Source organism: Tribolium castaneum, chromosome 9, assembly GCF_031307605.1.
Source record: "Tribolium castaneum strain GA2 chromosome 9, icTriCast1.1, whole genome shotgun sequence".
NCBI classification, from domain to species: domain Eukaryota; kingdom Metazoa; phylum Arthropoda; class Insecta; order Coleoptera; family Tenebrionidae; genus Tribolium; species Tribolium castaneum.
In genome coordinates this window covers 3,380,468-3,406,032 of record NC_087402.1, presented here as the reverse complement: position 1 = coordinate 3,406,032, position 25,565 = coordinate 3,380,468, and the positions used below count along the sequence as shown (strand labels likewise).

Here is a 25,565-nt window from a genome sequence, read left to right as displayed (position 1 = left end):
TCCAAGTTCGAAGTCAACTCGTTAGACCGAACAGGATTAAAATTTGGGTGTTAACCGATCGAAAAGGTCCAATTTATCACTTCGGCACTGTTTTTAACAGCGAAAATAACGAAAAATTCGGAAAAACTCAATATTAAAATTAGCGTCACTCAACACGTTTTAAAAACAAAATCATATCGACACTCGGCAGGTAAGGAAGATTGTGACGTTTGGCGGGTAATTCAAACTCAGTTCTGACTTTTGGTACAATTTATTACAGTAACAAGAAAATAGGACTTAAAAATGAGAATCTAACAATATAAATAAGAAGGTTTTAAAAAATAATTGTCTTTTTGACTTATTGCCATTTACAATAATGAGACACGAGAAATAATACTGAAGCCGTCCCAAAAACTTTGTACTACCGATTCTTGATCTTTTGCCAATTACTAAATTTCTGATAGGCGGCATTCAGCAACTGATTAAGATGTTTGGTCAAATGATGTGATAACGGTGATAACTCCCTGATCAATTTATCCTCAAATGGTTTCAATTTGGCAGTATGGTATCTATGCAACGCCTCGTGCATTTTCACAGCTTTCTGTTCCAAATTCGGCGTACTTGGCGGAAAGCACTTCCAGAAATGACTCAACAACTCGCACAAGGCCAGGTACAAATTCCTAACTTCATTTTCGATATCAGACGGCACCAGTTCTGCAAAAAACGGTCAGCAAGCCCCCACACAGCCCCCCAAACACTTACGTGCCAGCGACTGCTCCTGGAAGCCACGCATGAGCGCCCCCCCGGGAGACAGCTCTCCGAGGGCCCCCACGGCCGCCGCGGGCGTCACTAGCGAGCTGCTCGGGTGCCGATTTTGCCACTGTTTCGTCTCCTGCAGGACCCCACGTAACACAGAGGAGGCTTCGCCAGGGTTTAACTGCTCTATGCTAGAGTCGGGCATCGGGCCGTGTAAATATCGCTCTACTTTCGATAAATTAAGACTAGGACCGCTGTTAGTGCTACTACTGGCTGAATCTAAGTCGTCGTAAGTGATTTTACTCAGAATTCGTTGTTTTTTCGCTACGTGACCTTCGTCAGGTCTCTCTACTTCGCTAACGTTTCCGTTTTGTTTAGGCGCGTTTTGCGTTTCCTCGCTTTTGTTTGATTTTTTCGTGGCTTTTAACACCATAATTGAATGCTGGTTGAAGCGTTTGATCATTGCTTGACTAACTGTACCGGAGGTGACGCTTGTTTTTTCACTTGCGACACCATAGCCCTCATCCAGTGACTTATCCTCAAATTCGGTGATGTTGACCAGAGGGTCATCAACACCGGTTTGAATATCTTTTTTCATTTCCTGATCGTCGATTTTTCCACATTCGGTGAAAAGATCTTTGCTTTCGGCGTACTTCCGGTCGCGGTGGAAATAATGCGATTGGAAAAACTTCGTCCAAAATTGAGATTCTGACAATTTGGCGGGAACGTTCTCCACGTATTTTTTCTTAACCGCGGGGTACGTTTTAAAGATACATTCGATTATGTCGGGCGTTATGTTGTATTTTAAGCCGTTGCAACCGTCGGTTTGTGGCTTAATATCAGCTAAGAAGGCACCAGAAACACCTGGAAAAAATTGTAACGGAAATTACGTAACACGAGAAGCGCCACCGACCAATATCCTGCGGCTGTTGCTTTTGCTTTTGCGTGTATTGGGACGCATGTTGGGCCCAAAACTCCTCAGACGACACCACCTCAGTCATCACCAAGTCTTTGTAAAGCTGCAAAAGCGCCGGATTTGACGACAACAATTTATTTTTCTCTTCTAACTCCCTATCGACCTACAAGCAACAATCAAAACCTCGCAACCGACGCCGAAACCTCACTTTTCGTTTGAATTTTGGCAGTAAAGTCTGTAACATCTCCTTAACCTTATCACGGTCAGCCAACTGGGCTTGTAGCCCGTTCCTGTTCGTAAAATGAAACGTCGAGGACACTCCATTATGAAGCACGACTTGCAACTGAACCTTCACTTTACCTTCCGGTGATATTTTCTGGGCTGAAAGTGACTTTACTCCTAATTGAAACGCTCAAGTTTTGAGACTCACATTTGATATCAGCGTATAGATGCGAGACCGCGACTGTGTCGCGGTTCTCAACCATCCAAATTAAACGTTGGTCCATGAGAAAAAGGGTCCCATCGCCCTTTTTGTAACGAACTTGGGGCACTTGAAGGAGCACGTCTTCACTCGAAGTAGTCATGATAAAACACAAAGTCACAGATACGAATTATTTTAAACTGGGTTTATTTGCTTTCATAATAAACACGAAACGGGCTTTAAACACTCCTGGGTTAATAATAACCCGATTTTTAGCACTTTGAGGTTCTAACCTATATGGATACATGAATGACGTGAGTGATGGTAGCCGGCGCAAGGGTGCCAACACATCGACCAACTCATTCATTAACGATTTCCACAAATTTTGCAATCTTTGCTTGAAACATAATCACTTTGGGGTTAATTACCGGGGGTTTTGCCGCAATCTGGCGAGTCAAAATAATTTATTTCGCCCAAATTGCGGGACCACGTTAGGTTTCGCGAACCGCAATTCCCCCAGTTTTCCCCTAAAACCACGAGAAGCATGGCTTCGATTTTACGCTCTTCGAAATTCGTCCGCTATATCGCCGGTTTTGCAAGGAACGTAGTGTTGAACACTCCTCGGGAGTTCGATGGGAACCTCGTCAACACCACACAATGTCTTTGCGGCGCAGTCCCGCGGTAAGTCCCCCAAGCGGCGCGCTTCCAACATTACGCAATAACCCCTTGTAGCTCCTTCGCCTCGCAAATACCGGCACCACACGACCAGAACCTCGAAACCAGCCTCAGAAGACTCGACCAAGACGTGAGGAAAGTCGGGAGAATCTCGCGGCGTGACATTGAAGACGTCTTAGACGAGATCAGAAGCAGCAGATCGGCCACCAGCTCCCAGTCACTCCTCGTGATACGATGTTGCGGGAACTTGGTCCCGGAAGAACTCCCCGAAGTGCGCACCAAACTGGTCCAGGAGATCTGGGCGACGTTAAACAAACTGAACGTCCCCATGGACATTTCGCATTACAACGCACTTTTGCGGGTCTATTTGGAAAATGAGCACCAATTTTCGCCGGCCGAGTTTTTGGCCGACTTGGAAAGCAAAGGAATTGAGCCAAACCGAGTCACTTATCAACGCTTAATCGCACGCTATTGCCAAGTGGGGGATATCGAAGGTGCGACCAAAATCCTCGAATTTATGAAAGAAAAGCAACTTCCGGTCAACGAAAACGTCTTCAATGCGCTTATCGTGGGACACTCGCAGACGGGGTAAGTCATTTTTGTGTTACTGTGTCATTCATAATTGATTGCCAACTGTAGTGACATGGACTCAGCTCAGGGTATCTTGGGGGTGATGACACAGGCCGGTCTCGAGCCCAGCGCAGACACCTACACTACCCTTCTATGCGGTTTCGGCAAAAAGGGCGACATTGACGCGATAAATAAATTGTTCGAGGAGTGCGAAAGCAAGGAAATTTACCTCCTGGATAAAGATTATCTCGATATTGTGTACGCCTTAGCCACGAATGGCCACAGCGAACACATCCCGCAAATTTTGAGCAAAGTCAGACGCGCAATCGGTTACAACCAAGACGCTATTAACTTGATTTTGCGTCTGATTAACAAAGGACTAGAGGACGCAGCCTTCCCTGTCCTTGAGACAGTAGTAAGATCAACAAACCCCGACGGAACACATAACCCCGTTGGTAATTTCTTTGTAAAACAAATGGTCAAAGCCAACCGCCCGGTTGAAAAAATCATCGAAATGTGCAATAAACTTGAAAGTAGTGGGATGTACACACGGGGGTTGTCCCTCGCTGCTGAGACAAGTCTCGAGTTTGGAAACGACCAACTCGCCTATTCCCTGTTAACCGAACTGAGTAAGAAAGACATTCCGGTCAGACAACACTATTTCTGGCCTTTAATAGTCGCGAAAAGTAAAGATTCATCTGGACAGGGGATTTTAGACGTCCTCTTATCAATGCACAAGTTTAATATTACGCCAAGCAACGAGACACTGAGAGAGTACGTTATTCCGAATTTGAAAGCCCCAAGTAGCGAAATTTTGTCGATTTTGCGCTCGGCTAACGTGCCATTAGGGACGTCAGGGGCTTGTCTCGTCCATCATTTATTAAACAAAAGCGACATAAAGGAAGCCGCGATTATTTCAACCCAAGTATCGGCTTTCTACAATCCGGATTTATTGAAACGTCCTTTGACTAACTCGTTTTACAAAAACAAAGATTTGGAGAGTTATATCAGAATCGTGCGCAACATTTACGACAACTTGGACCGACTTAAACGCAGCGAAGAGGACGAACCGACTCAGGTCGCTGATAAAAACGAAGTTGTGGGGAACCTAGTGCTTGATTTATCCTGGAATCGGGAGTTTTTGAACGTTGTCGAAGATGTGCTTAAGGGTTTGATTTCTGAAGGTTTGAGTATTTCCACAACTGCGGCTGAGAAGCTTCAAGAGAAACTAGGTGAGAAGATGACCGAAGAAATATCCAGTCTTCTCGGGAAATTGACTTCTGGTCATTTAACTCCGGTTCCGGTTCCGAAAAAACTACCATCGTACACACCGTCGCATCAGATGAATGTCGAGCAATTAGAGCGTCTCATTCATAACTTGGAAGTTAAAAACCAGGATACTAAAGGCTTGAAACGCCAGTTGTTAACTTTGTATTATCGGGAGAAAGATTTGGAAAAAACCGAGTCACTTTTGGCCGAGTTGGAAAAAACCGATTTCGTGTACTCAGCCGGGATTTATGCCCAACTTAGCGACTTGTACGCCCACCACGACAAGTTGGACAAAGCTATGGAATATTACAACAAACTGAAAGAACTGGAAGGCAACGAATTCAAAATGGACGAGACGAAAATCGTGTCAATTGCCCACCTTTTGGTCAGAAACGGCAAATTCGACCAAGCGATCGAAATCATCGAAAAAACCCCACGTGAGAATCTAAGGGAGGAACGCACTTACAATTACGCGGCCCAAGTGTGGCGACTATTGAATTCGTTGGCCGAAGAAGGCCGAGTCGACGAAGTGAACAAGCTATTCGATACTTTGGTCAAGAACGACTTCATCGAAGTGAATAACATTCTCTTGGGGCCCCTAGTTAAGGTCCATTTGGTCAATAAAGACATTGACAAGGCTATGGAAAAATTCGAATGGTGTGTGAACCAATTCCGGGCAACACCGTGGAAAAACGAATTGGCGTGCCAACTAATCCAGAAGGAAGATGCGGAAAAATTACAAAAACTGACCGACTTATCGACCTCCATTCACGGCGAAATCAACAGTCTCTACGACCTGGTTTTCGCTTTCGTCGAGTGCGGACGAGTGAGACAAGCCAGGAAAATTCTGGAAACTCCCGGCTTGCAAACGCGCCCCCAGCGAATCAACATCCGGTGTGAGAGATACCGACAGGAGGGTCAAGTCAAGCCGCTTGAAAGCTTAAAAGACGCCACTAAAGACTTGGACCATATCAACAGAAGCGACATTTATTACCAACTGTTGTTGAGTTACATCAAGCAAGAGGAGGTGGAGAAGGCGCTAGGGCTTTGGACGCAAATGCAGGAAGAGGATTTGTTACCGAGCGACGAGTTTTTGCAAAGCTTAGGGAAATTTTTACAAGATAAGGGTGTTTCCGTCCCGTTCCAAATCCCGCAATCGGTGACCCCACCACAAGTTGTAGAAAAGTCACATATTCAACAGTTTCGCCGCAAATTGAAAGAAGGCGACGTACAAAGCGCCTTGCAATTCTATAATCCCAATGATCACAGTTTCACAGTCACTGATACGTCGTTACTTATCGAAAAGTTGATCCAAAATAACCGAATTGGGGAAGCGACCAAAGTAACGTTGAATTTACTGGAGACGGGAGCGACCCCACTTGCCCGAGTTTTCAAATTTTTGTTAAACAAGTTGGCAAATGCCGGCGATTTGGATTCTCTTGCAATCATAGATAAGAAAGTTTCACAAGAAGTTAAGAAAACAATCTCGTTTGATAACCGCGTTTGCCATGCGAATTTAATCGCCGGGAAAGCACCACAATACTTGGATCAATTAGAAAACGAAATCGACAATGCCAAAGATGAGGACTTGAAGGCCATTGAGGAGAAGTTCCCCCGCGGGGGGGCTTACGGTATCTTGGAACGCCATCCCCAATTGTTGGAAAAATGTAAGTCTAGTGTCGCGAAACTTTTTATCACTGTGATAATTTTTTTCAGATGAAAATCTGGCGGTTAAATACGCGCAAAGGGGGATAGTGGCGCCAATGAACGTCCTCTGGACCAACTACTTCATTGTGGGGAATGAGCCGAAGGCGGAGCAAATCTGGAATACTTACCTCAAGGGCGCCCCCAGGATTATGTTCCAAAGGATAGTGCACGCCGCCCGCGAGACACAAGACGAAAATCTCATCAAAAAACTAATCAAACACTTGAAAAACAGTAACGTGACTGAAGGAGCCGTCGGTAATGCGTACAGTTGTTTGCTTGATGTCTTGGTGGCGAAAAACAACACTGAAGAAGTGGTTCTGGCGTTCGAATTAGCCCTCAAAGACGCCGGTTTGAACCACTTGAACCGAACCGCGATACTGCGAGTCAAAGAAGTGTACGAAAAATTAGGCAAACCTTTCGATTACGCAATTCCGCCAAAGAATCCTCGAATCGCCACGAGTACGTCGTCCGGTGAAGAGGACGCAAAAAAGTAGTGTAATTCCAGTTATAATTTATATTAAATTGTTTTTTTTAATAAAAGTGTAGTTGATCAATTGTTTTATTTATAATATATTGTCTCTGATAATTTCACATAACAATATCACTTCTTTTGACCTACCTAGTAACGATATAAAATAGTCCCGCCGATACTACGCCAGAAAAACGACGAAAAATATAAAAAAGAAGATCAAAACCCCGAAAATTTTAATCATGAGCCACCTGTTCGACGTCACTGATTGGAAATATTTCAAAATCTGGGCATGAGCGGCTTCGATGTTCAGCTCAGCGTCTTGCACGTTCGTGTCTATCCTCTCGACCATCTCCTCCTGTTCCTTCACCATGTGTGCTAACTGCTGGAAAATGCCGCCCAACTCCACAATCGTCGACTCGATATTCTGCATAGTCTCGGCCCGACTTTGCAAATACTGGTCCGTCTCGTCATACATCAGCGCTGCTTGCATCTGAGTCCTTTGGGGCACCAGCGCCGACCCCTCCAAGTTGATACTGACCTGGTCCTGTTCTTGCAACAGCAAACTCCCTACGCAGAAAAAACAGTAAACGGACAACTAAAAACCGACAATACCTTGGCTCGATGAGGGCACAGGCGGTGGAGGGAGACCTCCCTGGGAAAACTGCTCTCGCCGGCTTTTCTGGTGCTTGAGATTTTCCGTCCGGACTTCGAGGATTTGCTTAAAATCGGTCGACATCGTTGCCAACTTCGACTGTAAGGCCAGGACCACGCTGCTGGAATGGGACTGCAGGTGTTTGCCGGTGGTGTAACTCTTGTGCTTTTTCGATACATCCTGTAACTGGGCGATCTGCTGGTTGAGCGAACTCAAGTCGCCCTTGATGATGTAGGTCAGCTCTTGGATTTCGGCCGTGCGGTCGTCGAAAAGCGATTTCCTTTTAGCCACTATGGGAATTTAAAAAATATCTTGTTTATGCGACCAAAAAATTTGGGGAGAAAGAAAAGACAAAAAAGATTACATATATTATTATTGTAATGACAATATTATTAATACAAGTCACTCCAACCAGCCTCTTCGATTAAATTCATGCACAACATAGGAAGCTTTTTGTTTGCATTGTTGCGAAATCTGTTCTTTATCGCTACGTAAGAAATCTTCTTTGCTCATATTTTTGACTTCTTTTGCGTCTTTTTCGTCCCGATAAATGGGTTGTATCATCAGTAACACATGCATAAGTTCCCTTGTCCTGGCCATTGCCCCCATTTCGTCCAAAAACTCCTCAAAAGTGAGCCCCGAAACATCACACTTTAACTCCCTCAAATAATTGATAAAACTCTCGTAATAAAATTTAACCAAATTATCAAATTCTGACTGAATCACCGATAACTGGACACTCGTAAACAAAAACAGGAGGACATCTCTTGTTACAGAACCGTATTCGTAAATTTGAAAATCGATAAATTTCACATCAGTAGCCTTGACCATAATATTATTTGTCCACAAGTCGTAGTGACACAAACTGGCAAAGCGGCACTTCATCTCTTTGTCGTTCTTCTTTTTGACACAACTGCCGTTTCTGATAAGTGTACCCCTGATCCGGTCCATGTTTTTTGCACAAAAATCATCATCCTTGATCAGCGCCAATAACGAATCGATAAACTTCCGGTTGTCTTCTTCCGTCGATTCATACATTTCAAACTCCTCAAAAACCTCCCCAAATTCCGACTCAAAAACCTCCGGTTTGAGGGCCTTCAAGGCGAAAACAGTGGCGTGCAGTTCGGCTATTTTTTCCAAAACTTGTTTCGCTTGATCAAAATCGAACCCAACTTTGCGGTCCAAAATCCCAAACCCTTCGTCTTTTAAATTCTTAATCAACAAAACGGCATTATCGTCGATTTTTTCCAAACTTTGTTCCAGGTTAAACCTTGAGGTGAAAAAATCCGGGAATGCGTTAAACACTCGCGTAAAACCTTGTTCCTTTTGGAAGTGAATCAAACAAGGGACCACGGTTTTGTAGAATTTTACTTCCAGGAGGAACGTTCGCTCGCTTTTTAGCAGTTTTCGAACGAACTCGTTTTCAGGTAATAATTTTGCCACTGTTCGAAGAATTTTCGTTTTTCCGCCGTCACGTAGCGAGATGTCCACAGCCAGTAATTCGCTGCAATAGTTCTCACCAGCGGCAGTCAGTTTATTGATAGTCGCACCGATGAATTTCGATTTATCGACAAACGTGAAAATTAACTCGTCGAGATTTTTTATTTCGCGAATCGCCATCGCATCTATGAAAGGTACAAAATGACTGATTTGCTAATTATCGTGAAGGTCAAGCGCCAATCTTTATCCCCACTTGACGTAATCATAATTAGACTTCGTCATCATTGTAACAACAAGGAAAAAAACTCAAAATTTGTATTTGCACAAGTTTTATTTATCTTTTGCAATGACACAACACTTTTAAATATTTTCATGTGACCTATATCCAACCTCGGCGTATGCATTCACGGACCACGTAGCGCGCTTTTTCCTTACACCCCTTCGGGGGTACAAATCCATACCGAACGAAATCTTCTTTCTTTAATTCTTCAGTTTCCTTAATACTTCCGTCGGCATAAATGGGCCTCAACATCAACAAAACATGCAGCAATTCGGTCGTCCTCAAAATATAACCGATTTCGTCCAAAAAACCCTCAAACGTGTATTCGGAAACGTCACACTTCAGACTTTCCAAATTTCTCAAAAAACTCTCATAATACCACCACAAAAACGCATCGAGATTTGTCTCAATCGCCGACAATTCCACACTCGTGAATAGGAAGAAAATAACATCTTTGGCCAAAGTCGTGTGTTCGTACATTTGAAAATCGACAAATTTCACATCGACGGTTTTTCCATTTTCCATTTTCACCATCACATTGTTGACCCACAAATCGCCATGACTCACAGTAACAAAACGACTCGGTTTCAAATTTCTGTTGTTTCGATGAATAACAAAATCCGCATTCGCTTTGAGAATGTGCCGAATTCTTGGCAAATGTTCGGCAAAAATCGCGTCGTCTTTTATAAAATCAAATAGAGATTCCTGTGTTCGGTTACTATCCTCTTCACCGACATCGAAAGCTGTGAATTCTTCCAAAAACGGGCGAATTTTCGTAGCGAAAATTTCCGGTTTGTGGATTTGCAAAGCTAGAGCAGTGGCGTGAAGTTGTGATAGTTTCGATAAAATTAATCGAGTCTGGTTGGCATCAAAGCCGATTTTTCGATCAATGATTACGAAACCTTCGTCTTGGATGTTTTTAATGAGAAGAATCGCGTTTTCGTCGATTTTTGTGCTTGGTGGGTGTAGATTAAACCTCGCACCGAAAAAATCCGGGACGCAATTAATTACCTCGCTTATGCCTTGCTCCCTTTGAAATTGTTTCAAACAAGGGATGATGGTTTGGTAGTAACCAACTTCGTTCCGGAAGGAACACTGACTGTTGAAATGTTTCTGAACGTATGGGTTTCGGGGCAAAAGTTTGGCAACTGTTCGAATTTTATTATTTTGGCCCTTGACTGTTATGTCTACGGCCAGTATTAAACTGGCGTAATTATCACCTGCTGAAGTCAGTCTTGAGACCGAAGCACTGACAAAATCGGATTTTTTTATGACTGGATTGAGCACATCTTCAAGGTTTTTTATATCGTAAGAGGCCATTGCAACTGAATTGAACAATTACATAAAAGTGACTACTGAACTTAATTGTAATCTCTTCGTCAAATGATAAGATAAAAATTACGATACTTACAAAGGGTTAATTTCTCAAGCTTGGTATACGTGCTGGCAATATTTCGGCCAATATTCTTCGCAATTAGCATAAACTCGGAGTGTATTTGAATGGCTTTGGATTTTTTGGGGTCCCTAACAGCCACAGCCCTTTGAATACTCCTCCCTTGTAGAGTCTGTATAGTATTGATAAATTCGCTAGTCCTGTCTCTCGCCGCCATCACTGGTTCAGGTTCAATGTACTCCTCGGTTTGAAAATCGTCTTCTAAGTAATAATCTTGAGACACATTGTTGGGATATGCACTGTTTATGTAATTGAGGTTAGATTCTTTCGTCCAGTGATTATCGCTTGTAACAACTAGAGGCTCGGTTTCGGAGCCAGCGCGCCGTCTTCTAGGGAGCATCGCATTCTTGAGTTTTACACAGAGAGATTAAACACGTAATGGGGGCGAAAACTGGACTTTCACATATGTTCTCGAAAAACTATTTTATATTAAATCAATTTAAAAAGTCACGAGTTAGCACAGAGACACTTAAACGGGGTTCTGACACTAAAAATCGCCCCTTGAAATAACTTAACACTGAATTTACCCCTTATTTAATTATTTGCAATTTTGACAAGTAGGAGTGACACATCGCCGACCCGTCACCTAAACACTGCTACCAATGCACAAATTCTTAACTGATGCATGAAAATAATTTTCGGGGGGCGTTCCACCTATTTCATCAATTCAAAACTTCACCGAGACGATCATATAACTTACACTTTGTAAAAAATGAAGATTTTGGCCCAAAAATGACCCAATTTTGCCACGATTTCAATTTTTTATGTTGGCAAGTGGGGTAGTTGTCAAATGAACACGTCAGCTGTTTATCGCGTAATTTTCAAAAAAAATCTTTCTCCGAAAATAAGACAGCACTAAAATCACCCCTTTGTGTCAAATTCGCCCCACAATGACTTCACTGCGTCAAAAACAAATCAGTAAATATTCCAACTTGAGTTTTCTGAAACTTCTAACCCCATTTTTAGATGCCCTCAAACAAATGTTAAACTTGAATCAACCCCAAAGTAAGTTAAGCGCCTCGGAACCAAAATGGAAAGTATTAGTATACGACAACGTAGGACAGGACATTATTTCGGTATTAATATCAGTCAAGGAATTGAGGGAACTAGGGGTCACGTTATTTGTGTAAGTGTGACTTTGAGGGGGCTGTTGTGCTCCTGACGCTTGTACTTGTAGCCAGTTGCACTCAGACCGGGACCCTATACCTGAAGTCCCCGCGGTTTATTTCTGTGCCCCCACTGAGGAAAATCTCGGCCGGATAGCACAAGATTTTCAAAAGGGGGTCTACGATATTTATCATTTGAATTTTATTTCTGCCATTTCACGGCAAAAACTGGAAGATCTTGCCTCGGCGGCCTTGCAAGCGAACTGCGTGGCCAACATACACAAAGTGATATAAACCCCTAATTACGGAACGAAACACAAAAATTTTTTTCAGGTTTACGATCAGTATGTTAATTTTATTTCGCTAGATGATGACATGTTTATACTAAAAAACCAAAACAGTGACGCCTTATCATATTACGGTTGGTTTTATATTTTATGCTAATATTTTTTCCCTAATTGGACAAACTGTAGCGATAAATCGGGGCGACACCAAAGACACGGAAATGGACGAAATCATGGACAAGATCGTCGACTGTTTATTCTCCGTGTTTGTCACTTTGGGCACAGTCCCCATAATCCGGAGCCCCAAAGGCAACGCCGCTGAAATGGTCGCGAGGAAATTAGACAAAAAACTGCGCGAAAATCTGGCCGATGCTCGAAATAACTTGCTCCATTCGGACGCCCAAGCGGGGAATTTTAACTTCCAAAGGCCCCTTTTAATCGTCTTGGACCGAAATGTGGACATGGCCACACCCCTTCACCACACTTGGACCTATCAAGCCCTAGCGCACGACCTACTCAACCTAAACCTAAACCGCGTCGTTATCGAAGAAAGTGTGCCAAGCGGAGGTTGGTTATTTTTTCCCTAATTGGATTCCAACAGGAATTTTCAGGCGTCCGCTCGAAAAACCGGGTGTGTGAGTTGGACACGAAAGACAAGTTCTGGTCAACACATAAAGGCTCGCCGTTTCCCACAGTTGCGGAAGCGATCCAGGAAGAGCTAGAGCAGTACAAGTCGTCGGAAGAGGAAGTGAAGAAGTTGAAAAGTTCGATGGGGATTGACGGAGAGAGCGACATCGCTCTGTCGCTAGTTTCAGATAACACGGCAAAAATTACCTCAGCTGTTAACTCGCTTCCGCAACTGTTGGAGAAGAAACGGCTAATTGACATGCACACGACTCTCGCGACGGGTCAGTGTCATTAATTCCGTAATAATGACTGTAATAATTAAAAAATTGTAGCACTTCTCAACGGAATAAAATCGCGGAAATTGGACAACTTCTTCGAACTGGAGGAGAAAATCATGAGTAAAACCCAAGCGTTGGAGAAGACGATCTACGACTTGATCGTGGACCCGGAAACGGGCGTTCCAGAGGACAAGATCCGCTTATTTATCATTTTTTACATTTGCAGCCCACATATGAGCGAAAGTGAGTTAAAACGCTACGAAACGGCCTTATCAGAGGCCGGGTGCGACCTCTCACCCATCCATTACATAAAAAGGTGGAAGAGTTACGCAAAAATGGCGTCCGGTTCGAACCAATACGAAGGCGCCGGTACAAAAACAGTAAACATGTTCTCAAAACTTGTCTCACACGGCTCCAATTTCGTGATGGAAGGGGTGAAAAATTTGGTTATTAAGCGACATGTAGGTTTCGGGCGCAATCGGTAGGGTTTGTCCTAGATTTTTTTTTTGTAGAATTTACCGGTGACACGTATTGTGGATCATTTGATGGAGTTTAAGAACAGTCCGGAGATGGACGAGTACCACTACCTTGACCCTAAACAGTTAAAAGTGACTGAAATTCCGCGTAACCGCTCGCCGTTCCAGGACGCTATCGTTTTCATTGTCGGTGGGGGCAATTACATTGAGTATCAGAATTTGGTGGACTATGCTAGGCAAAAAACGGCGGCAGGGAGCACCAAACGGATCACCTACGGGTCGTCCACGCTCGCCAACGCGCAACAGTTTTTAAAGCAACTTTCGTTGTTAGGGCAGGAAATTGTGTAATTTTATATTTAATAAAGTATTGTTATTAGTTGGTGTTTTATTGTTATTACACGGAAAGGTACTTTTTTCCGTACAGTTGGGCCTTTTTCTCGAACGCGGCCGACTTGATCACGGTATTTTCCTCGTAAAACGGGTTGAGGGAGTGTTTGATGTACGCCTCGTATATTTCGGAGAAGAAGTTCTTAATGCCGTCATCATTCCTATTATCGTGGACCATAACGAACCTTATCAGGCTCGCCGTTACAAAAGCGGAGACAAACCATTGGTTGAATTTGTCCACTGATTTTAAATTCATATTATGGGTTTTCCATTTGTGTTCGTCGATTAAGTCCAAAGCGGAATGGGCGATAAATTGGTTTAAATGTCTATGGTCCTCCTTCTACAACCCTCCAACCTCAGCAGTCTCAAAGGGGAGTCCCCGAACCTACCTTAGGGTCTTTACTATTCGTAAACTCCATTTCAAACAAAGGCAAATCCTTATGACCCACGATCACAAAATAATAACTTCCGATCATTTTATTCGCCTTCATTAACGATAATTTCGCCCAAATTTAGCCAAAAAACATAACTTGATAATTTGGAGGTTACGTCGATTGCCAGCACTGACGCGCCACATTCAAAGAATTGGGTTAAGCGCGCACCTGGTCCGTGACCGTGAACTTAATTACTCAAATGTGAACTTTCACTGCTTTTTACTCTCTCGCATGTAATTAGTTTTTCGTAATTAGAATTAGAGTGTTTCCTAGTCGAAATTTCTGCTAAAAGGAGTAACACACAAAAAGCGTGATTCTTGATTCATTTGGTCGTTATTGACCACAAGGAGTGGAGGGGCGACACGCAAAAACAACAAACACAACATACAGGTGTGTGGCGTCGTCCAACGTGACTCTTCTTCGACTCCAACCGCCCAAAACCCGAAAACATGTGAGTGCCCAATTCAATAAATTTGATTTTTATTCACCACAATGACTAGTCTTGAGTTACTTAAGTAGAACAAGTGAAAGTGTGCGCCTGACTCACTCAGACATTTAAATATTTTTAGCCCCGAAATGGCTTTCGGCCGCCGAATGGACGGCTGCGGCAACTTCATGAAGTATAGCCTCTTCATCGTCAACATAATTATACTAGTACGTACTTAAACTATCCCCAATAACTTTTTTATTAAAAAAAAAATAAAACAGTTGGGTGGCTTGATTGTGGCCGGTCTAGGTCTATGGACCGTCATCGACAAGTCCTTCGCCAACGAACTCCTAGGCACGAATCTCTACTCCGGTGCCGCTTACGTTCTCGTGATCACCGGCCTTTTGGTCTCCTTCATCTCCTGCTTCGGCTGTTTTGGCGCGATTAGAGAAGTCCGCTGCATGCTAGTCACGGTACTTTGGCCCACTTTCCTTTCGTTCGTCTCTCATCGCAACTTTCCAGTACTCCATCGCCTTGTTCCTTATTTTCGTCACGATGCTGATCGGGGGCGTCCTCGGTTACGTTTTCCGGGAGAAAGTCGATACGACGGTCAGGAATGGCATGCTGGGCTCCCTGAAATCCTACGGGAACTACAGACCCGTGACGGAGGCCTGGGATGAGACCCAGAGCCGACTGATGTGCTGCGGTGTCAACGACTGGAAGGACTGGAGGGACAACATCCCGGATTCGTGCTGCAAACCGGTGCTGGGGCGAAGGCAGAGATGCAATTTGTTGGTCGAGAATCAAAATTCGTTCACGTTGTACACGAGAGGTTGTTTGGAAATCACCAAGGAGTATGTGAAGGACCATGCGGTTGTCATTGGATCGGCGGGGATCGTAGTGGCTTGTCTTATGGCGAGTTGGGAAATATTATCCTTCAGTTTTTCTAATCATGTTTTTGCAGATTTTCGGAATGATCTTTTCGTGCGTCCTTTTCAAATTGCTCGAATGAGCACAAGTCTCTCGGTGTTTTACTTTCTTAAATGTATTTATCTAACTTCATTTATAAGATACTTATTAAAATAAATGTTTTTTTATAACGTTTGCGTGTTTTAATACAATTAATCCAATTAATACATTACACAAAATGTTCCCAACACTGGGAACTTTAGCATTCGGAGTATAAATACACACTTTTTGAAACATTTGCGTAAGTTAATTGCGTGTTTGTTTTTTTGGAGGTGTGGTAACGTCCCCAAATCAATTTAAACTTTACATGTTTTTTTATACAACTATCAATTCAAATTGCATAAGAAAACAGACACACAGTGATCAATTGACAAGTCTAAAAGTGTACTCTTGCCTGAATAGGTAATATGGTAATAATTTAACCGGCAAATAATAATTTTATCACAATTTATTTAATTAACCTGTTATAAAAAACTGCCGTGCAGACGATCCTATTCCCCAGTTACGTCAAAATTAATTAAAACACGCCCTGGTCGTAACAAATGCCACATTTCCGTCACGTCGACACAATTTTCCTCAAAATTACGATGAAAAAGCTCAAACGATCAGCGGTAAATCCCCGAATGCCAAATCTTCCGATTTTTTTCACCCAACTTTTCTAGCCGAAAATCCCCGATTCAGACTCCCTCACGTCGTTCTTCATCCCCTGGCACAAAAATCGGGCCCCTCCTATATACCCCAATGCCCAGACTGGACGCATAATCAACACGACCGAATTTTTACTTTTCTTCGCAGCGATCCTTCTTTTGGTTTTTCCAAAAAATTAGTCCTTCAATCTTTGATAATTTTATTCACAGATCCTGAGTCTGGGATTAGTCGGAGTTTCCGTCTGGTCACTCGTTTCCAAATCGCGCTACATTTTCGTCGATTATTCGATAGAATTGGCCTATTTTGCCCTTCCTGTTTCCCTGCTCTGTCTGCTTTGTTTCTGGATTGTCCTTTCGGTCCACAACGACGAAAATTCGTACAAATACCTGTCGTTGGTTTTGATTTTGTTGACCTTTTCCACCGTTTTGTTGGTGATCGGAGTTTACATCGGGTTCACACACAAGTTGCACTTGAATTCGAGCCAAATTGATTCCAGCCCGGTTTTGGTGGAGTTTCGCGAAACTATGAAAGGATCAATGAACAAAACCGGGATTTGGGATGATGTTCAAAGGAAATTGGGATGCTGTGGTGTTGATAATTACACCGATTGGTTGGCGGTTATGCAGCGAATTCCGGAATCGTGCTGCCGGAGAAAGGTATCGCTGGGAAAATCGCCAACAAAGGTTGATTTGTTGATTGAAAATTTAAATGAAGTTGCACAACCGGTGGCCGTTATTTTACATGCGAAGAGGTGGCTTAGAAGTGAACTTTTATGTTTTCAATTCGCGACTAGAGCATTATTGTCTGTGTTACGGAATCAAAAATGAGGATTTTTATGCAATAGGTCACGCGAGACCGGAAGAGGAACTAACTCAATTTGAAAGACAAAATTCATTCAAATGTTATGCTTAATTAAAACGGTCAAAAGCTTTAATCAGTTCGAGAAATGGAAAGTAATTAACTTGAAAACGTTTCGAAACTGTTTTTCCTAAGCCGATCAACAGCTGATCCGATCGAAAAATTACGCATTTCTATTCACAAATCTAATTGTTTGCTTTTACACTTTCTTACGTGGAAAAAGTTATTGCATAAAGTTAGACAGGTGGAACACATTAAACGAACGACGAAAAATTGCAAGACCGCAAAACAAATTTAAATATCATAAAAAGCTTCATTAAATTTGTAGGAAAGAATTATGAAACGATCCAATGGCCTCTGGCAAATTTTTCAAATGATTTTCTCACGAAAATAACGATTTTCTAATTTAGTCAACCAGTTTTGATTTTTTCGAGCACAAAGAGCTGTGAAATTGTTGATCAAGAAGAAACAAGTAACTGTAATAAATCAAAAAAACCCAAGGCTCACTTTTCCAGAAATTCAAGTACTATAAATAATGTCTCAATATTTCAATTTATTTTTGTAAATAATCGAAATTTGCATACGATTTGAAATGATTTCCGGTTATTTTTTTAGTAAGATCACCTGATAGTGTCGCTAATTTTCCCCAATATTCACGACAAGTTGTAAAACTGCCCACGAGAGGACGACACGACTAAAATTCAAATTTCAGTCAGGAACACACGAGGCAATAAATTATCCCCTCGCCATAAACACGCGATAAAACGTTGTTTCGCTCGTGGTATAATTAAAATCCATTCGTTGATGAAATGTTTGTTGCTTATAAAATAAAAGCCGGTAATTTTCATATCCAAACAAGCAATTAGTACTTCTGGGAAATCCGATCTATCAATAAACACAATTTTTAACGTGTGTTATCATTATCAAAAAACAGGTGCGTTCACCTTTGGTCGCCTTTTAGTGTCCTCTGCACCGTCATGCAAAAATCCAAATGATGAAATAAATTTGCGTGATATAATCGTAACACCTTTTATGCGCAACGTCATAACAATAGATAAACTCTTGACCAAGCGAAAGGTCGATGATTCAAGAAGCAATTTGTAAATTACTACACCGAAGCGTAACTAAATGATTATTTACGAGTTTTTTTGCCATTCATTAAATTTACTATTGTGCCAGTCATTAATTATCGTAAAAATTGCGATAAAACAAAACGGTTTTGTCGCACTCGACTTTTCGAACGGAAAAATTCAACCTTGTTTGCGATTTTCTCGAATTCACCGTTCGATCGAAACAGTGATGTGCTAACTATCGCTAATGGCAATTCCAGGCCGCGAGTTGCCGTGATAATTCCACGTCCTCGACAGGTTGTTTAAAAATAATAACAGCGACTTTAGCCTTGCAAACGTGCCTGTTTAGCGGAATCAATTGCGTGGCATTGTTCATACAAGTAATATTAATGAAATCGATCGGAAAAATCCGACACAATTTCCCCGTTTTTTTTCCAGTTTTGCGCTTTCGTTATTTTAACCACTGCGTATTTTTGTGACAAATGTCGACAGGACTGAGGTTCAGGTTTCAATAAAACGTGTTTCGATATTTACAATTGTATATTTATAAAATGTGCGACGTCATCACTGCATACAATTAACTAAATAAATAGTTGGAAAAAAATTTCAGTAATTTACTTCGAGCTGAACGTGAATTAAATGCAACGTATCACAACAACCAATAGAAAACCCTTCCCGGCATGATGTTAATAATTATTGGAATGCACGTTTAACACTAAAGCGTCGGAAGCAGTCTTCAATAATACGTTTTTTCGTCAAATTTGTACACTTTTAAAGCGAATTTTAGTAATGATTACACGATACCTTACTTAATAAGTAAATGTCATGAAACACAACTCACCTGAAAACTTAACAAACAAATAAAAATCATTTTTATCACAGACGTTTTAAAAACATGGCAGCAACGCCTCGTCAAAACGAGCCCGACCTCAAATCGCTGTCCCTATGATCTGTATGGAAAACCACAGTGGCTATGCTGATGGAACAAAGACATACAGTGATGGTACCCAAGAGAATATAAACGGAAGTGATTAGCCAAAAAGCGAATAAGTAGAGATTTTTATTGCAATATTGGCCCTCGGTTGGATTATAATTAGGCTCATACTCTTTGTAGACCCAAACGGATCCTGTAATTCCCCCAACAAACGGTAAAACGCACCCTGTGAACCCCCGACTTACCTATGATGAACCAGCCAAGCATGAAGCAGTTTAACAGGGTCTGCGTCGGTGACTGTCTCAAACTCTCCTCCTGGCGCTCCTCCTCCGTCTGTCGCACTCTCGCCGACAAATGCAAAAGTTGCTTAAGCACCCCGAAAATGCCCCCCACTAACAAATAAACGGGGATGTACTCCCCTTGCGGACAATCGTACAAATAAAGCAGCCCCATCACAATCATACAAATGGGAATCACAATAGTCACACCCAAAATCACAGTGCACCCCACTGAAACAACACAGTTATTACCCCCTTGAATATCAAAACGCCACAGCTTACGTGTTCCCAAAACAATAATAATGATATTTTTCAAAAACTCGATCACCCCCTTGCTGGTCTTTTGCGCCTCCCGGACCCGGCCGAACAGGGAGTCGTACGAGGGAGGAGGCGCTGGAAATTTGGGTTAGTGGAAAATTTCGATTAGAAAGCGGGTTCTACTACCATTGGGGTTTATGGCCTCTTCGTAGCTGGGGGGCGCAGTCGTGTCCTGAGAGCTGCATGGTAAGATTGTGGCTCCCTGGTCTTGGTAAAGAGGGGGCGAGTGGTTTACCTGATGCGTACCACCGGTCATTTCGACGGATTTGCACTTTTGGACGTTATGGACATCACTTTGAGCGATTTTTACTACAAACAACTTTTACTTTTCGAAATTACGCTCCTCTGTGCATTGACAAATAAAATGCACGCCATCTTGACACTGACATCACTCAGTTTACATACGTCACGATAAACATAACGCGTCACGCGCATTATCCATACTTCCGCAAAACCCCACCACTACACACTCCCATAAAAACCAAACCGCACCGAAAATCTGCCACCCGCATGTTCTGATTATTATTTTTACAGCGAAAAATTGTCAGCAATTTCTTAAAACAATCCACAAAAATGACTAAAAATACCAAAAAATTCATCCGAATAACATTATTGTACATACAAACGGCCACAAGGGCAATTTTAAATATTTTGGACAAAACACAGTCAATAGTTCAATTCTGAATTGAAAACTCTTAAAAGGTGTTTCATTTCCACTAACTTAAATTCAGCCTCACAGATGGCGCGGTGAAATTCGAGCACTCGGCTCGCTTTCAAAAATTAAATTTTTTAGCACCATGGGGGTTTGTATTACTTTCAATGGAATTAAAACCTGCCCCAATCGATCGGGCAATCCTCACGAGGGCGCTCCGCTCCTGTAAACACGGTCTAAAAATACCTCAAAGTGTTAACTGATCTGGAAATAGCACATTCGAGCAGTGAAAAGCCGTACACGATGAAGGTGGACGCAGAGTTGATGTTTGAATGTCTAATTTACCTAAACGTATTTTATTACCCCCTATTTTTCATATGTGAGACGATTCTGGTGGCCGCAAAGTGGCAAAGTGCCGTCCCCACGCCCGGTATCGAGGAAGATGCGAGTGTTATTTTTACGGTGTTGGCTGTCGAAATTGCGAAAATCCTAATTTATCGGAAATTTAAAGATAGAAAACGAGGTAAAAGCGTGTTTATTTCGAGCCAGTTAATGTCTCTTTTGTAGATTTAGTGACCGGAATTGCCGTTTTTATGACGTTCTTTACAATCGCCGGCTGTCTTTACACGTTTTTTCTGCAGCACTTTGTCGCAAGGTTAGAGTATATTTTATGTGCCATGATGACCATGCTGGCGGCGACTGAAGTGGCCTTTGGGATCATGCAAATTTTGCCGTGTTTCAAAAAAGTCCAGTATTATTAAATTGTTTCTAAATATTTTATTAAACACAATTTTTTCAAATAAAAAATTACAACAAAAAAGTGAGTTGTTAAATAACTTAAATGGAATGAAGCTACGATCAGAACTACAATTTAAACTCCCTTTAAAATGCAGTAAAACACATCGGTGCAAACTGACTTGAGACAATTTCTTCCAACAAAATGTAGTAAAAACTGCGATGGTTTAAGTAAAATATAAATAGAAAATTTTCTAGTAATACAGTATAAGGGAACGATTACGACGTGCCTCGCTCTGAAAATTGTGTCCAAGCATTATAAATATCAATTACACCTAATTTGCCGACGACCAGTCCATGTTCTCCTGCTGGTTCTGGTTCTGCTGATTCTGTTGGTTCTGCTCAGTTTGCGCATTTTGAGCCTTCTCATCTGTCGGGCTCTTTTCCTCTTTCGGGGGCGAGGGTGCCTTTGGCGGTGGCTTATTCAAAATAGGACTGACTGTGCATTCAAAATCATTCTTCTCTTGTCGGATCTGAGAGACAGTAACAGGCGGGGCTACGTGCTTAGGTGCGTTGACAAGCTTCGCTCTTGTTTGCTCCAACCACTGGAACGAATTCTTGAACGCATTATCCACCTTCTTGACCTCGTCTTCAGTCAAATGCGCAAATTTCGGGTCGTTACCCCTGAAACAAAATTATCAATTTCACAACCCGACCGCAGACTAAACGCCACGACTTACTTAATCGCCTCTAAAGCTTTCATCGTAAGTTGGAGCGATTTGGCGAAATCTTCAATAACGTGTGGTCGCAGCTCGAATTCGACTTTTCTAGTCTGGATTGGCTCTCCTTTTGATTTTAATTCAGCTAATTTGTCTTGATAAACCTGTCGGTTGCACTCAGCGCCATCTTCGTACAACCAATTTTCCATATCGTCTAATTGTTGCATTAGAGCCGAACGATCATTTTCGAGAATAAAAGCACCAAGTTCGTCGTCGGATGATATCTTCCCGCGCAATTCGTAAACGTATTCTTCAAACGCGTTTCTTGCATCGGCTCGTTCCTTCTCCTGGCGGTCGGCAGCAATCATTTTGAATTCTTGCTCGGTGTATTGATTGATTTCGACTTGGGAGAAGCCAGCGGTCAGAGATTCAATCGGTAATTCGATGCTCTTCAACACTTGCTTCTTCTTTTTGTCTTTATCGCCGTCCTATAAGGAGAAAAACAAGTGAGCTGGGTGTAATATTAGCCATGGCGTAATGACAGCTCCAACTTCACACCAAAACACACATAACAACAGGCCACATTTTATACTGCATCCACACAATATTACAAGTGAAGTTAAAAACATGACAACAAAACTCCTTTCATTTCCCATTTAAAAATGTCAACTGGGCTGAATTTCAAGGCTTTATCTAAAATTTCATGTAATATATTTGAAAAATGACGTTAATAGTTTAACAGAAATGAAGAGAGTTAGACCACCATGTGTCTTAACACCACCTATTACCTTATCGTCCCAAGAGACATGAAAGGAAAAAATCAAGTGCAATGAAGTGTGAAGTTGGCTGTTAGTTCCATGTAACAGACTTCACACAAACAATGAGAAATGAACACCCAAGGGGGTAAAAACGGTGCCAATTAAAAAGATAAGCTGAAAATAACAAAGGAAGTGCGAGTGTGGCTCGCCCCAAGGGAATGTTTTACCAAATCAAGACAGTGAACGAAAATATGCCAGGCCAGCGTTGCCGGGATCGAATGCGTACCCCGCTGAACCAGGCAGAAATTTTCTTCGTCCAGCTGGTGCTGGAGCCTACCTCAGGAGCCGCATTGTTCACGCCATCAGCCATCGGAGCATCAACGTCGTTCTGCTGATCAGTGGAATTCTGATTCGTCGGTTTTTCCTGCTCCTCTTGTTGCTGCACCTTTTGCGTTTCCTCATTTTCAGCCTCGCTTGACTCCTTCGCTTCAAACAACGACGCACTGGACACTGTCATGATGCCGTGCAGGTTGATCCTGACTTTGACCTTGACCTTCTGCGGCTTGCCCTCAGCGTTCGGACGAATGTCTTTCACGATCCAAGTGCCTGAATTGATTTTTTAGTTTCCACGCCCGAAAATCTGACTAACAAAACTCACCAATGTTTTTATCAGGGTAGGGGACATTTCCCGAATACATCGCTTTGATGGAGAAGGGTTCTTGTCTGTAGAACGTCAACATTTTGGAATAGGGGACCTGGTGGTTGACCGGGAAGGCCTCAACCTCCCCTGCGGCTTCCCCATCAGTGCTGGCATCCCATGACACCGAAACTGCATAATTCTGTACGTCTTTAACGCCAAATTCCCTAACCCGGACCGCCGGTGAAAGCATAGCGCACTGTAGAGCGCAACCCCTGCTTACAGCCTCGTCCTGATTCAGAGTAGTGCTTGGCACTTTTTTAAAAACCTTCTCTATCAATTGTTTGATAGCAGGAATCCTGCTCGACCCGCCGACTATCTCGACTGAGTAAATTTCGTCTAATTTTAAGCCTGACGCGTCCAGGCATTGTTTTAAGGTCGTTTCGACTCTCTGAAACAAAGGAGCACACAACTGCTCCATATCGGTTCGCTTTATGCTGCTGTGTACGTCCTTATCGTCCATGAAACACTCGATATTGAGGGGTAATGACGTGGAGTTGGCCGACATCTGCTTTTTGACTTTTTCCACTTCGCCGAGAAGGCGACTGAAGGCGCGAGCGTTAGATTTAGCGTCGATGTGATATTTCGTTTGGAATTCTTTGCAGAAATGGTCGGCCAAAGCAAGGTCGAAGTCTCTACCGCCGAGGTATGGATCAGAAGCGGTCGCAATCATGCGAAGTTTGTCTTTATTGAACGCGCAAGCGAAAACTTGAAGAGAGGAATGACCGCAATCAACGAAAACAACATTACGAGACTTGTCATCGGGCCCCGGCAAGTCCTGCTTGTAAATGCCGTAAGACAAGGCCGTAGCGGTCGTCTCGTTGAATAATCTGAGTACATTCAAACCTAAAAATGATTTTGGCTCAAACGACATTAATACCAAACTGGGGGATGATTTACCAGCAATAGCCGCAGAATCCATGAGTGCTTTTCTCTCATTATTTGTAAAGTATGAGGGAACTGAGATAACACAGTCGTTAATAGGGGTTTGTAGAGCAGTCGACGAAATATCCTTTAATTTGGTTAGTAACATAGCTAGACACTGTTCCGGCGAGAATATGTGTTCCTCATTTAAATAGTTAACCTTAATACCGATATTTCCTTGTGCTACTTCTATAACGTTAAAAGGCAACATTTGTAGCTCCCGCTGCACGTGGGGGTCCCTATACTTCCGCCCAATGAGCCTTTTGAGTCCATAAACCGTGTTTTTCATGTTGGTGATTTGTTGGTTTTTGGCGGCGACCCCCAAGATTCGGTTTTTGTCCGAAAAGGCGATGAATGATCTGAAATCAAGCAATCATTCGCCCACAATTGCCCAATTTCGGTAAAGCCGAGCATGGTCATATAAGGTGATGGGGGATCAAGGTTACAGCGAGGTGTCACCGGGGGGCTGTGTGGTACTTACGGAGTCGCTCGTAAACTGTAATCGTTGGCGATGGTCTCGATGCCACCGGCTTTGGCGACGGCGACATAGCAAGACTCGTTCCCCAGGTCAATTCCTATGACTGACATTGCCGCCATAATGCGAGTTTATTTTGACGCCGGATGTTCAAATGGCGATAATTAAACACAAAAACACTGTGTGGGGCTCTCTTCGAGTGGGAATAACACAAATTTTGCGATTATTTGCACTGGGAGTTGGAAGGTACCGGTTTTTTCGCTCGGTCACTCGCAGCTCGTGCTTTCTGATTTTAGACTAACTGTTGCCAACTGAGGAAAGAGCAAGGTTACTGCTTCTGGAAGGTTCCAGAATCAGGCCATCTTTGTTTGACCGACTGGGTCACACGAGTGGAAAAGAGAAAGGCAACCAAAGGAAAGGGAGGAAATTTTGGATTTCTAGAAAATTCAGGGGTTTTCCGGACACAAAAAACCATAAAAGATATTGGGAACAAGACGAATAAAAAATAAAAAGAACCGGAAATCAAATTTGTAATTTTATTAAACGCATGGTTCGTTATTATGGCGTCGTTTTGTTACTGTTTTTGGCAAGAACACAACCAAAGGAAGCAACCCAAAAAACAAAAAACCACAAATGATAAAAGATAAGAAATTTAAGAATCGCCAGCAAATTCAAAAAAGCAGACAAAAAGCGGAAATGACGAGGAGACGCAATCTGGTCCACAAGTTAAAAAATTCCACTAGTTTCAAGGCTGACCTATTAGAACTCTCAAATTTCACGTTTGATTAGAATTATTATTGAACTTTCATCTATTTACAATCTTTAATCCTTTATGTAACTACAAAAAGCACCCAAATTATTTTAATAATAATAGGCATAACCGGAAACTTTTGTTTGTAGCATTTTCACACTGAAACTTAT

The 25,565-nt window shown here is 42.5% G+C and overlaps 10 protein-coding genes across 13 annotated transcripts; 5 read left to right on the top strand and 5 right to left on the bottom strand.

Annotated features, from left to right (window-relative positions):
* Positions 1 to 231: 231 nt before the first annotated feature.
* On the bottom strand, positions 232 to 2,409 carry Tfb1 (Transcription factor B1). The gene is made up of 5 exons (XM_001816255.4): positions 2,082 to 2,409; positions 1,860 to 2,032; positions 1,649 to 1,814; positions 742 to 1,599; positions 232 to 693 (listed from the first exon to the last, which is right to left on the bottom strand). The coding sequence occupies exons 1-5, from the start codon at positions 2,233 to 2,235 to the stop codon at positions 401 to 403; spliced, it is 1,644 nt and encodes a 547-aa protein (XP_001816307.1). The 5' UTR covers positions 2,236 to 2,409; the 3' UTR covers positions 232 to 400.
* A 68-nt stretch (positions 2,410 to 2,477) lies between these two features.
* bsf (bicoid stability factor) lies at positions 2,478 to 6,847 on the top strand. Its single transcript, XM_970236.5, has 4 exons — positions 2,478 to 2,753; positions 2,805 to 3,335; positions 3,387 to 6,253; positions 6,303 to 6,847. The coding sequence occupies exons 1-4, from the start codon at positions 2,617 to 2,619 to the stop codon at positions 6,785 to 6,787; spliced, it is 4,020 nt and encodes a 1,339-aa protein (XP_975329.1). The 5' UTR covers positions 2,478 to 2,616; the 3' UTR covers positions 6,788 to 6,847.
* Syx5 (Syntaxin 5) lies at positions 6,839 to 20,118 on the bottom strand. Of its 3 annotated transcripts, XM_064358971.1 has the most exons (5): positions 19,811 to 20,118; positions 19,649 to 19,759; positions 19,334 to 19,597; positions 7,378 to 7,707; positions 6,839 to 7,332 (listed from the first exon to the last, which is right to left on the bottom strand). In XM_064358971.1, the coding sequence occupies exons 1-5, from the start codon at positions 19,938 to 19,940 to the stop codon at positions 6,944 to 6,946; spliced, it is 1,224 nt and encodes a 407-aa protein (XP_064215041.1). In that variant the 5' UTR covers positions 19,941 to 20,118; the 3' UTR covers positions 6,839 to 6,943. The 3 variants fall into 3 exon arrangements, with proteins under 3 accessions (XP_064215041.1, XP_975322.1, XP_015834457.1); XM_970229.4 differs by lacking the exons at positions 19,334 to 19,597; positions 19,649 to 19,759; positions 19,811 to 20,118 and adding an exon at positions 10,549 to 11,190; XM_015978971.2 differs by lacking the exons at positions 6,839 to 7,332; positions 7,378 to 7,707; positions 19,334 to 19,597; positions 19,649 to 19,759; positions 19,811 to 20,118 and adding exons at positions 9,170 to 10,462; positions 10,549 to 11,190.
* Positions 7,774 to 9,061, bottom strand: LOC103312569 (uncharacterized). The gene has a single exon (XM_015978972.2). It carries the CDS (start codon positions 9,035 to 9,037, stop codon positions 7,820 to 7,822), a length of 1,218 nt encoding a protein of 405 aa, XP_015834458.1. The 5' UTR covers positions 9,038 to 9,061; the 3' UTR covers positions 7,774 to 7,819.
* Slh (SLY-1 homologous) lies at positions 11,353 to 13,737 on the top strand. The gene is made up of 8 exons (XM_970225.5): positions 11,353 to 11,508; positions 11,557 to 11,716; positions 11,768 to 11,981; positions 12,030 to 12,117; positions 12,170 to 12,547; positions 12,592 to 12,888; positions 12,940 to 13,346; positions 13,398 to 13,737. Exons 1-8 carry the CDS (start codon positions 11,481 to 11,483, stop codon positions 13,707 to 13,709), a joined length of 1,884 nt encoding a protein of 627 aa, XP_975318.1. The 5' UTR covers positions 11,353 to 11,480; the 3' UTR covers positions 13,710 to 13,737.
* Trs20 (TRAPP subunit 20) lies at positions 13,727 to 14,328 on the bottom strand. The gene is made up of 2 exons (XM_970218.4): positions 14,138 to 14,328; positions 13,727 to 14,088 (listed from the first exon to the last, which is right to left on the bottom strand). Exons 1-2 carry the CDS (start codon positions 14,237 to 14,239, stop codon positions 13,756 to 13,758), a joined length of 435 nt encoding a protein of 144 aa, XP_975311.2. The 5' UTR covers positions 14,240 to 14,328; the 3' UTR covers positions 13,727 to 13,755.
* On the top strand, positions 14,448 to 15,709 carry LOC664198 (CD151 antigen). Its single transcript, XM_970211.5, has 5 exons — positions 14,448 to 14,633; positions 14,752 to 14,836; positions 14,891 to 15,082; positions 15,132 to 15,524; positions 15,574 to 15,709. The coding sequence occupies exons 2-5, from the start codon at positions 14,759 to 14,761 to the stop codon at positions 15,619 to 15,621; spliced, it is 711 nt and encodes a 236-aa protein (XP_975304.1). The 5' UTR covers positions 14,448 to 14,633; positions 14,752 to 14,758; the 3' UTR covers positions 15,622 to 15,709.
* Positions 16,074 to 19,186, top strand: LOC100142116 (tetraspanin-9). Its single transcript, XM_015978975.2, has 5 exons — positions 16,074 to 16,189; positions 16,241 to 16,387; positions 16,436 to 16,882; positions 18,415 to 18,534; positions 18,593 to 19,186. Exons 1-5 carry the CDS (start codon positions 16,121 to 16,123, stop codon positions 18,650 to 18,652), a joined length of 843 nt encoding a protein of 280 aa, XP_015834461.1. The 5' UTR covers positions 16,074 to 16,120; the 3' UTR covers positions 18,653 to 19,186.
* Positions 20,119 to 20,639: 521 nt separating the features above from the next.
* On the top strand, positions 20,640 to 21,097 carry LOC664180 (uncharacterized). The gene is made up of 2 exons (XM_970193.5): positions 20,640 to 20,859; positions 20,904 to 21,097. The coding sequence occupies exons 1-2, from the start codon at positions 20,640 to 20,642 to the stop codon at positions 21,095 to 21,097; spliced, it is 414 nt and encodes a 137-aa protein (XP_975286.1).
* Positions 21,091 to 24,970, bottom strand: Hsp110 (Heat shock protein 110). 2 transcript variants are annotated; one of them, XM_008193706.3, is made up of 6 exons: positions 24,651 to 24,970; positions 24,146 to 24,528; positions 23,207 to 24,091; positions 22,835 to 23,154; positions 21,812 to 22,278; positions 21,091 to 21,755 (listed from the first exon to the last, which is right to left on the bottom strand). In XM_008193706.3, exons 1-6 carry the CDS (start codon positions 24,764 to 24,766, stop codon positions 21,407 to 21,409), a joined length of 2,520 nt encoding a protein of 839 aa, XP_008191928.1. In that variant the 5' UTR covers positions 24,767 to 24,970; the 3' UTR covers positions 21,091 to 21,406. The 2 variants fall into 2 exon arrangements, with proteins under 2 accessions (XP_008191928.1, XP_008191929.1); XM_008193707.3 differs by having other exon boundaries at positions 22,886 to 23,154; positions 24,651 to 24,969.
* Positions 24,971 to 25,565: the final 595 nt, after the last annotated feature.

Coding starts and splice junctions, on each gene's coding strand:
- Tfb1 (XM_001816255.4), bottom strand. CDS start 2,235: ATGACTACTTCGAGTGAAGACGTGCTCCTTCAAGTGCCCCAAGTTCGT. Junction 1,600..1,648: donor GCAACAGCCGCAGGATATTG/GTCGGTGGCGCT, acceptor AATTTTTTCCAG/GTGTTTCTGGTGCCTTCTTA. Junction 694..741: donor CCAGGAGCAGTCGCTGGCAC/GTAAGTGTTTGG, acceptor CGTTTTTTGCAG/AACTGGTGCCGTCTGATATC.
- bsf (XM_970236.5), top strand. CDS start 2,617: ATGGCTTCGATTTTACGCTCTTCGAAATTCGTCCGCTATATCGCCGGT. Junction 2,754..2,804: donor CTTTGCGGCGCAGTCCCGCG/GTAAGTCCCCCA, acceptor AACCCCTTGTAG/CTCCTTCGCCTCGCAAATAC. Junction 3,336..3,386: donor GTGGGACACTCGCAGACGGG/GTAAGTCATTTT, acceptor TGCCAACTGTAG/TGACATGGACTCAGCTCAGG.
- LOC103312569 (XM_015978972.2), bottom strand. CDS start 9,037: ATGGCGATTCGCGAAATAAAAAATCTCGACGAGTTAATTTTCACGTTT.
- Syx5 (XM_015978971.2), bottom strand. CDS start 10,930: ATGCTCCCTAGAAGACGGCGCGCTGGCTCCGAAACCGAGCCTCTAGTT. Junction 10,463..10,548: donor GCTTGAGAAATTAACCCTTT/GTAAGTATCGTA, acceptor TGTTCAATTCAG/TTGCAATGGCCTCTTACGAT.
- Slh (XM_970225.5), top strand. CDS start 11,481: ATGACTTCACTGCGTCAAAAACAAATCA. Junction 11,982..12,029: donor GCGTGGCCAACATACACAAA/GTGATATAAACC, acceptor AATTTTTTTCAG/GTTTACGATCAGTATGTTAA. Junction 12,118..12,169: donor TGACGCCTTATCATATTACG/GTTGGTTTTATA, acceptor GACAAACTGTAG/CGATAAATCGGGGCGACACC.
- Trs20 (XM_970218.4), bottom strand. CDS start 14,239: ATGAAGGCGAATAAAATGATCGGAAGTTATTATTTTGTGATCGTGGGT. Junction 14,089..14,137: donor CGAATAGTAAAGACCCTAAG/GTAGGTTCGGGG, acceptor GGAGGGTTGTAG/AAGGAGGACCATAGACATTT.
- LOC664198 (XM_970211.5), top strand. CDS start 14,759: ATGGCTTTCGGCCGCCGAATGGACGGCTGCGGCAACTTCATGAAGTAT. Junction 14,837..14,890: donor TCGTCAACATAATTATACTA/GTACGTACTTAA, acceptor AAAATAAAACAG/TTGGGTGGCTTGATTGTGGC. Junction 15,525..15,573: donor TCGTAGTGGCTTGTCTTATG/GCGAGTTGGGAA, acceptor ATGTTTTTGCAG/ATTTTCGGAATGATCTTTTC.
- LOC100142116 (XM_015978975.2), top strand. CDS start 16,121: ATGCCACATTTCCGTCACGTCGACACAATTTTCCTCAAAATTACGATG. Junction 16,190..16,240: donor AAAAGCTCAAACGATCAGCG/GTAAATCCCCGA, acceptor CAACTTTTCTAG/CCGAAAATCCCCGATTCAGA. Junction 18,535..18,592: donor GCGTGGCATTGTTCATACAA/GTAATATTAATG, acceptor TTTTTTTTCCAG/TTTTGCGCTTTCGTTATTTT.
- LOC664180 (XM_970193.5), top strand. CDS start 20,640: ATGAAGGTGGACGCAGAGTTGATGTTTGAATGTCTAATTTACCTAAAC. Junction 20,860..20,903: donor ATTTAAAGATAGAAAACGAG/GTAAAAGCGTGT, acceptor TCTCTTTTGTAG/ATTTAGTGACCGGAATTGCC.
- Hsp110 (XM_008193706.3), bottom strand. CDS start 24,766: ATGGCGGCAATGTCAGTCATAGGAATTGACCTGGGGAACGAGTCTTGC. Junction 24,529..24,650: donor TACAGTTTACGAGCGACTCC/GTAAGTACCACA, acceptor GCTTGATTTCAG/ATCATTCATCGCCTTTTCGG. Junction 21,756..21,811: donor AAAGCTTTAGAGGCGATTAA/GTAAGTCGTGGC, acceptor ATTTTGTTTCAG/GGGTAACGACCCGAAATTTG.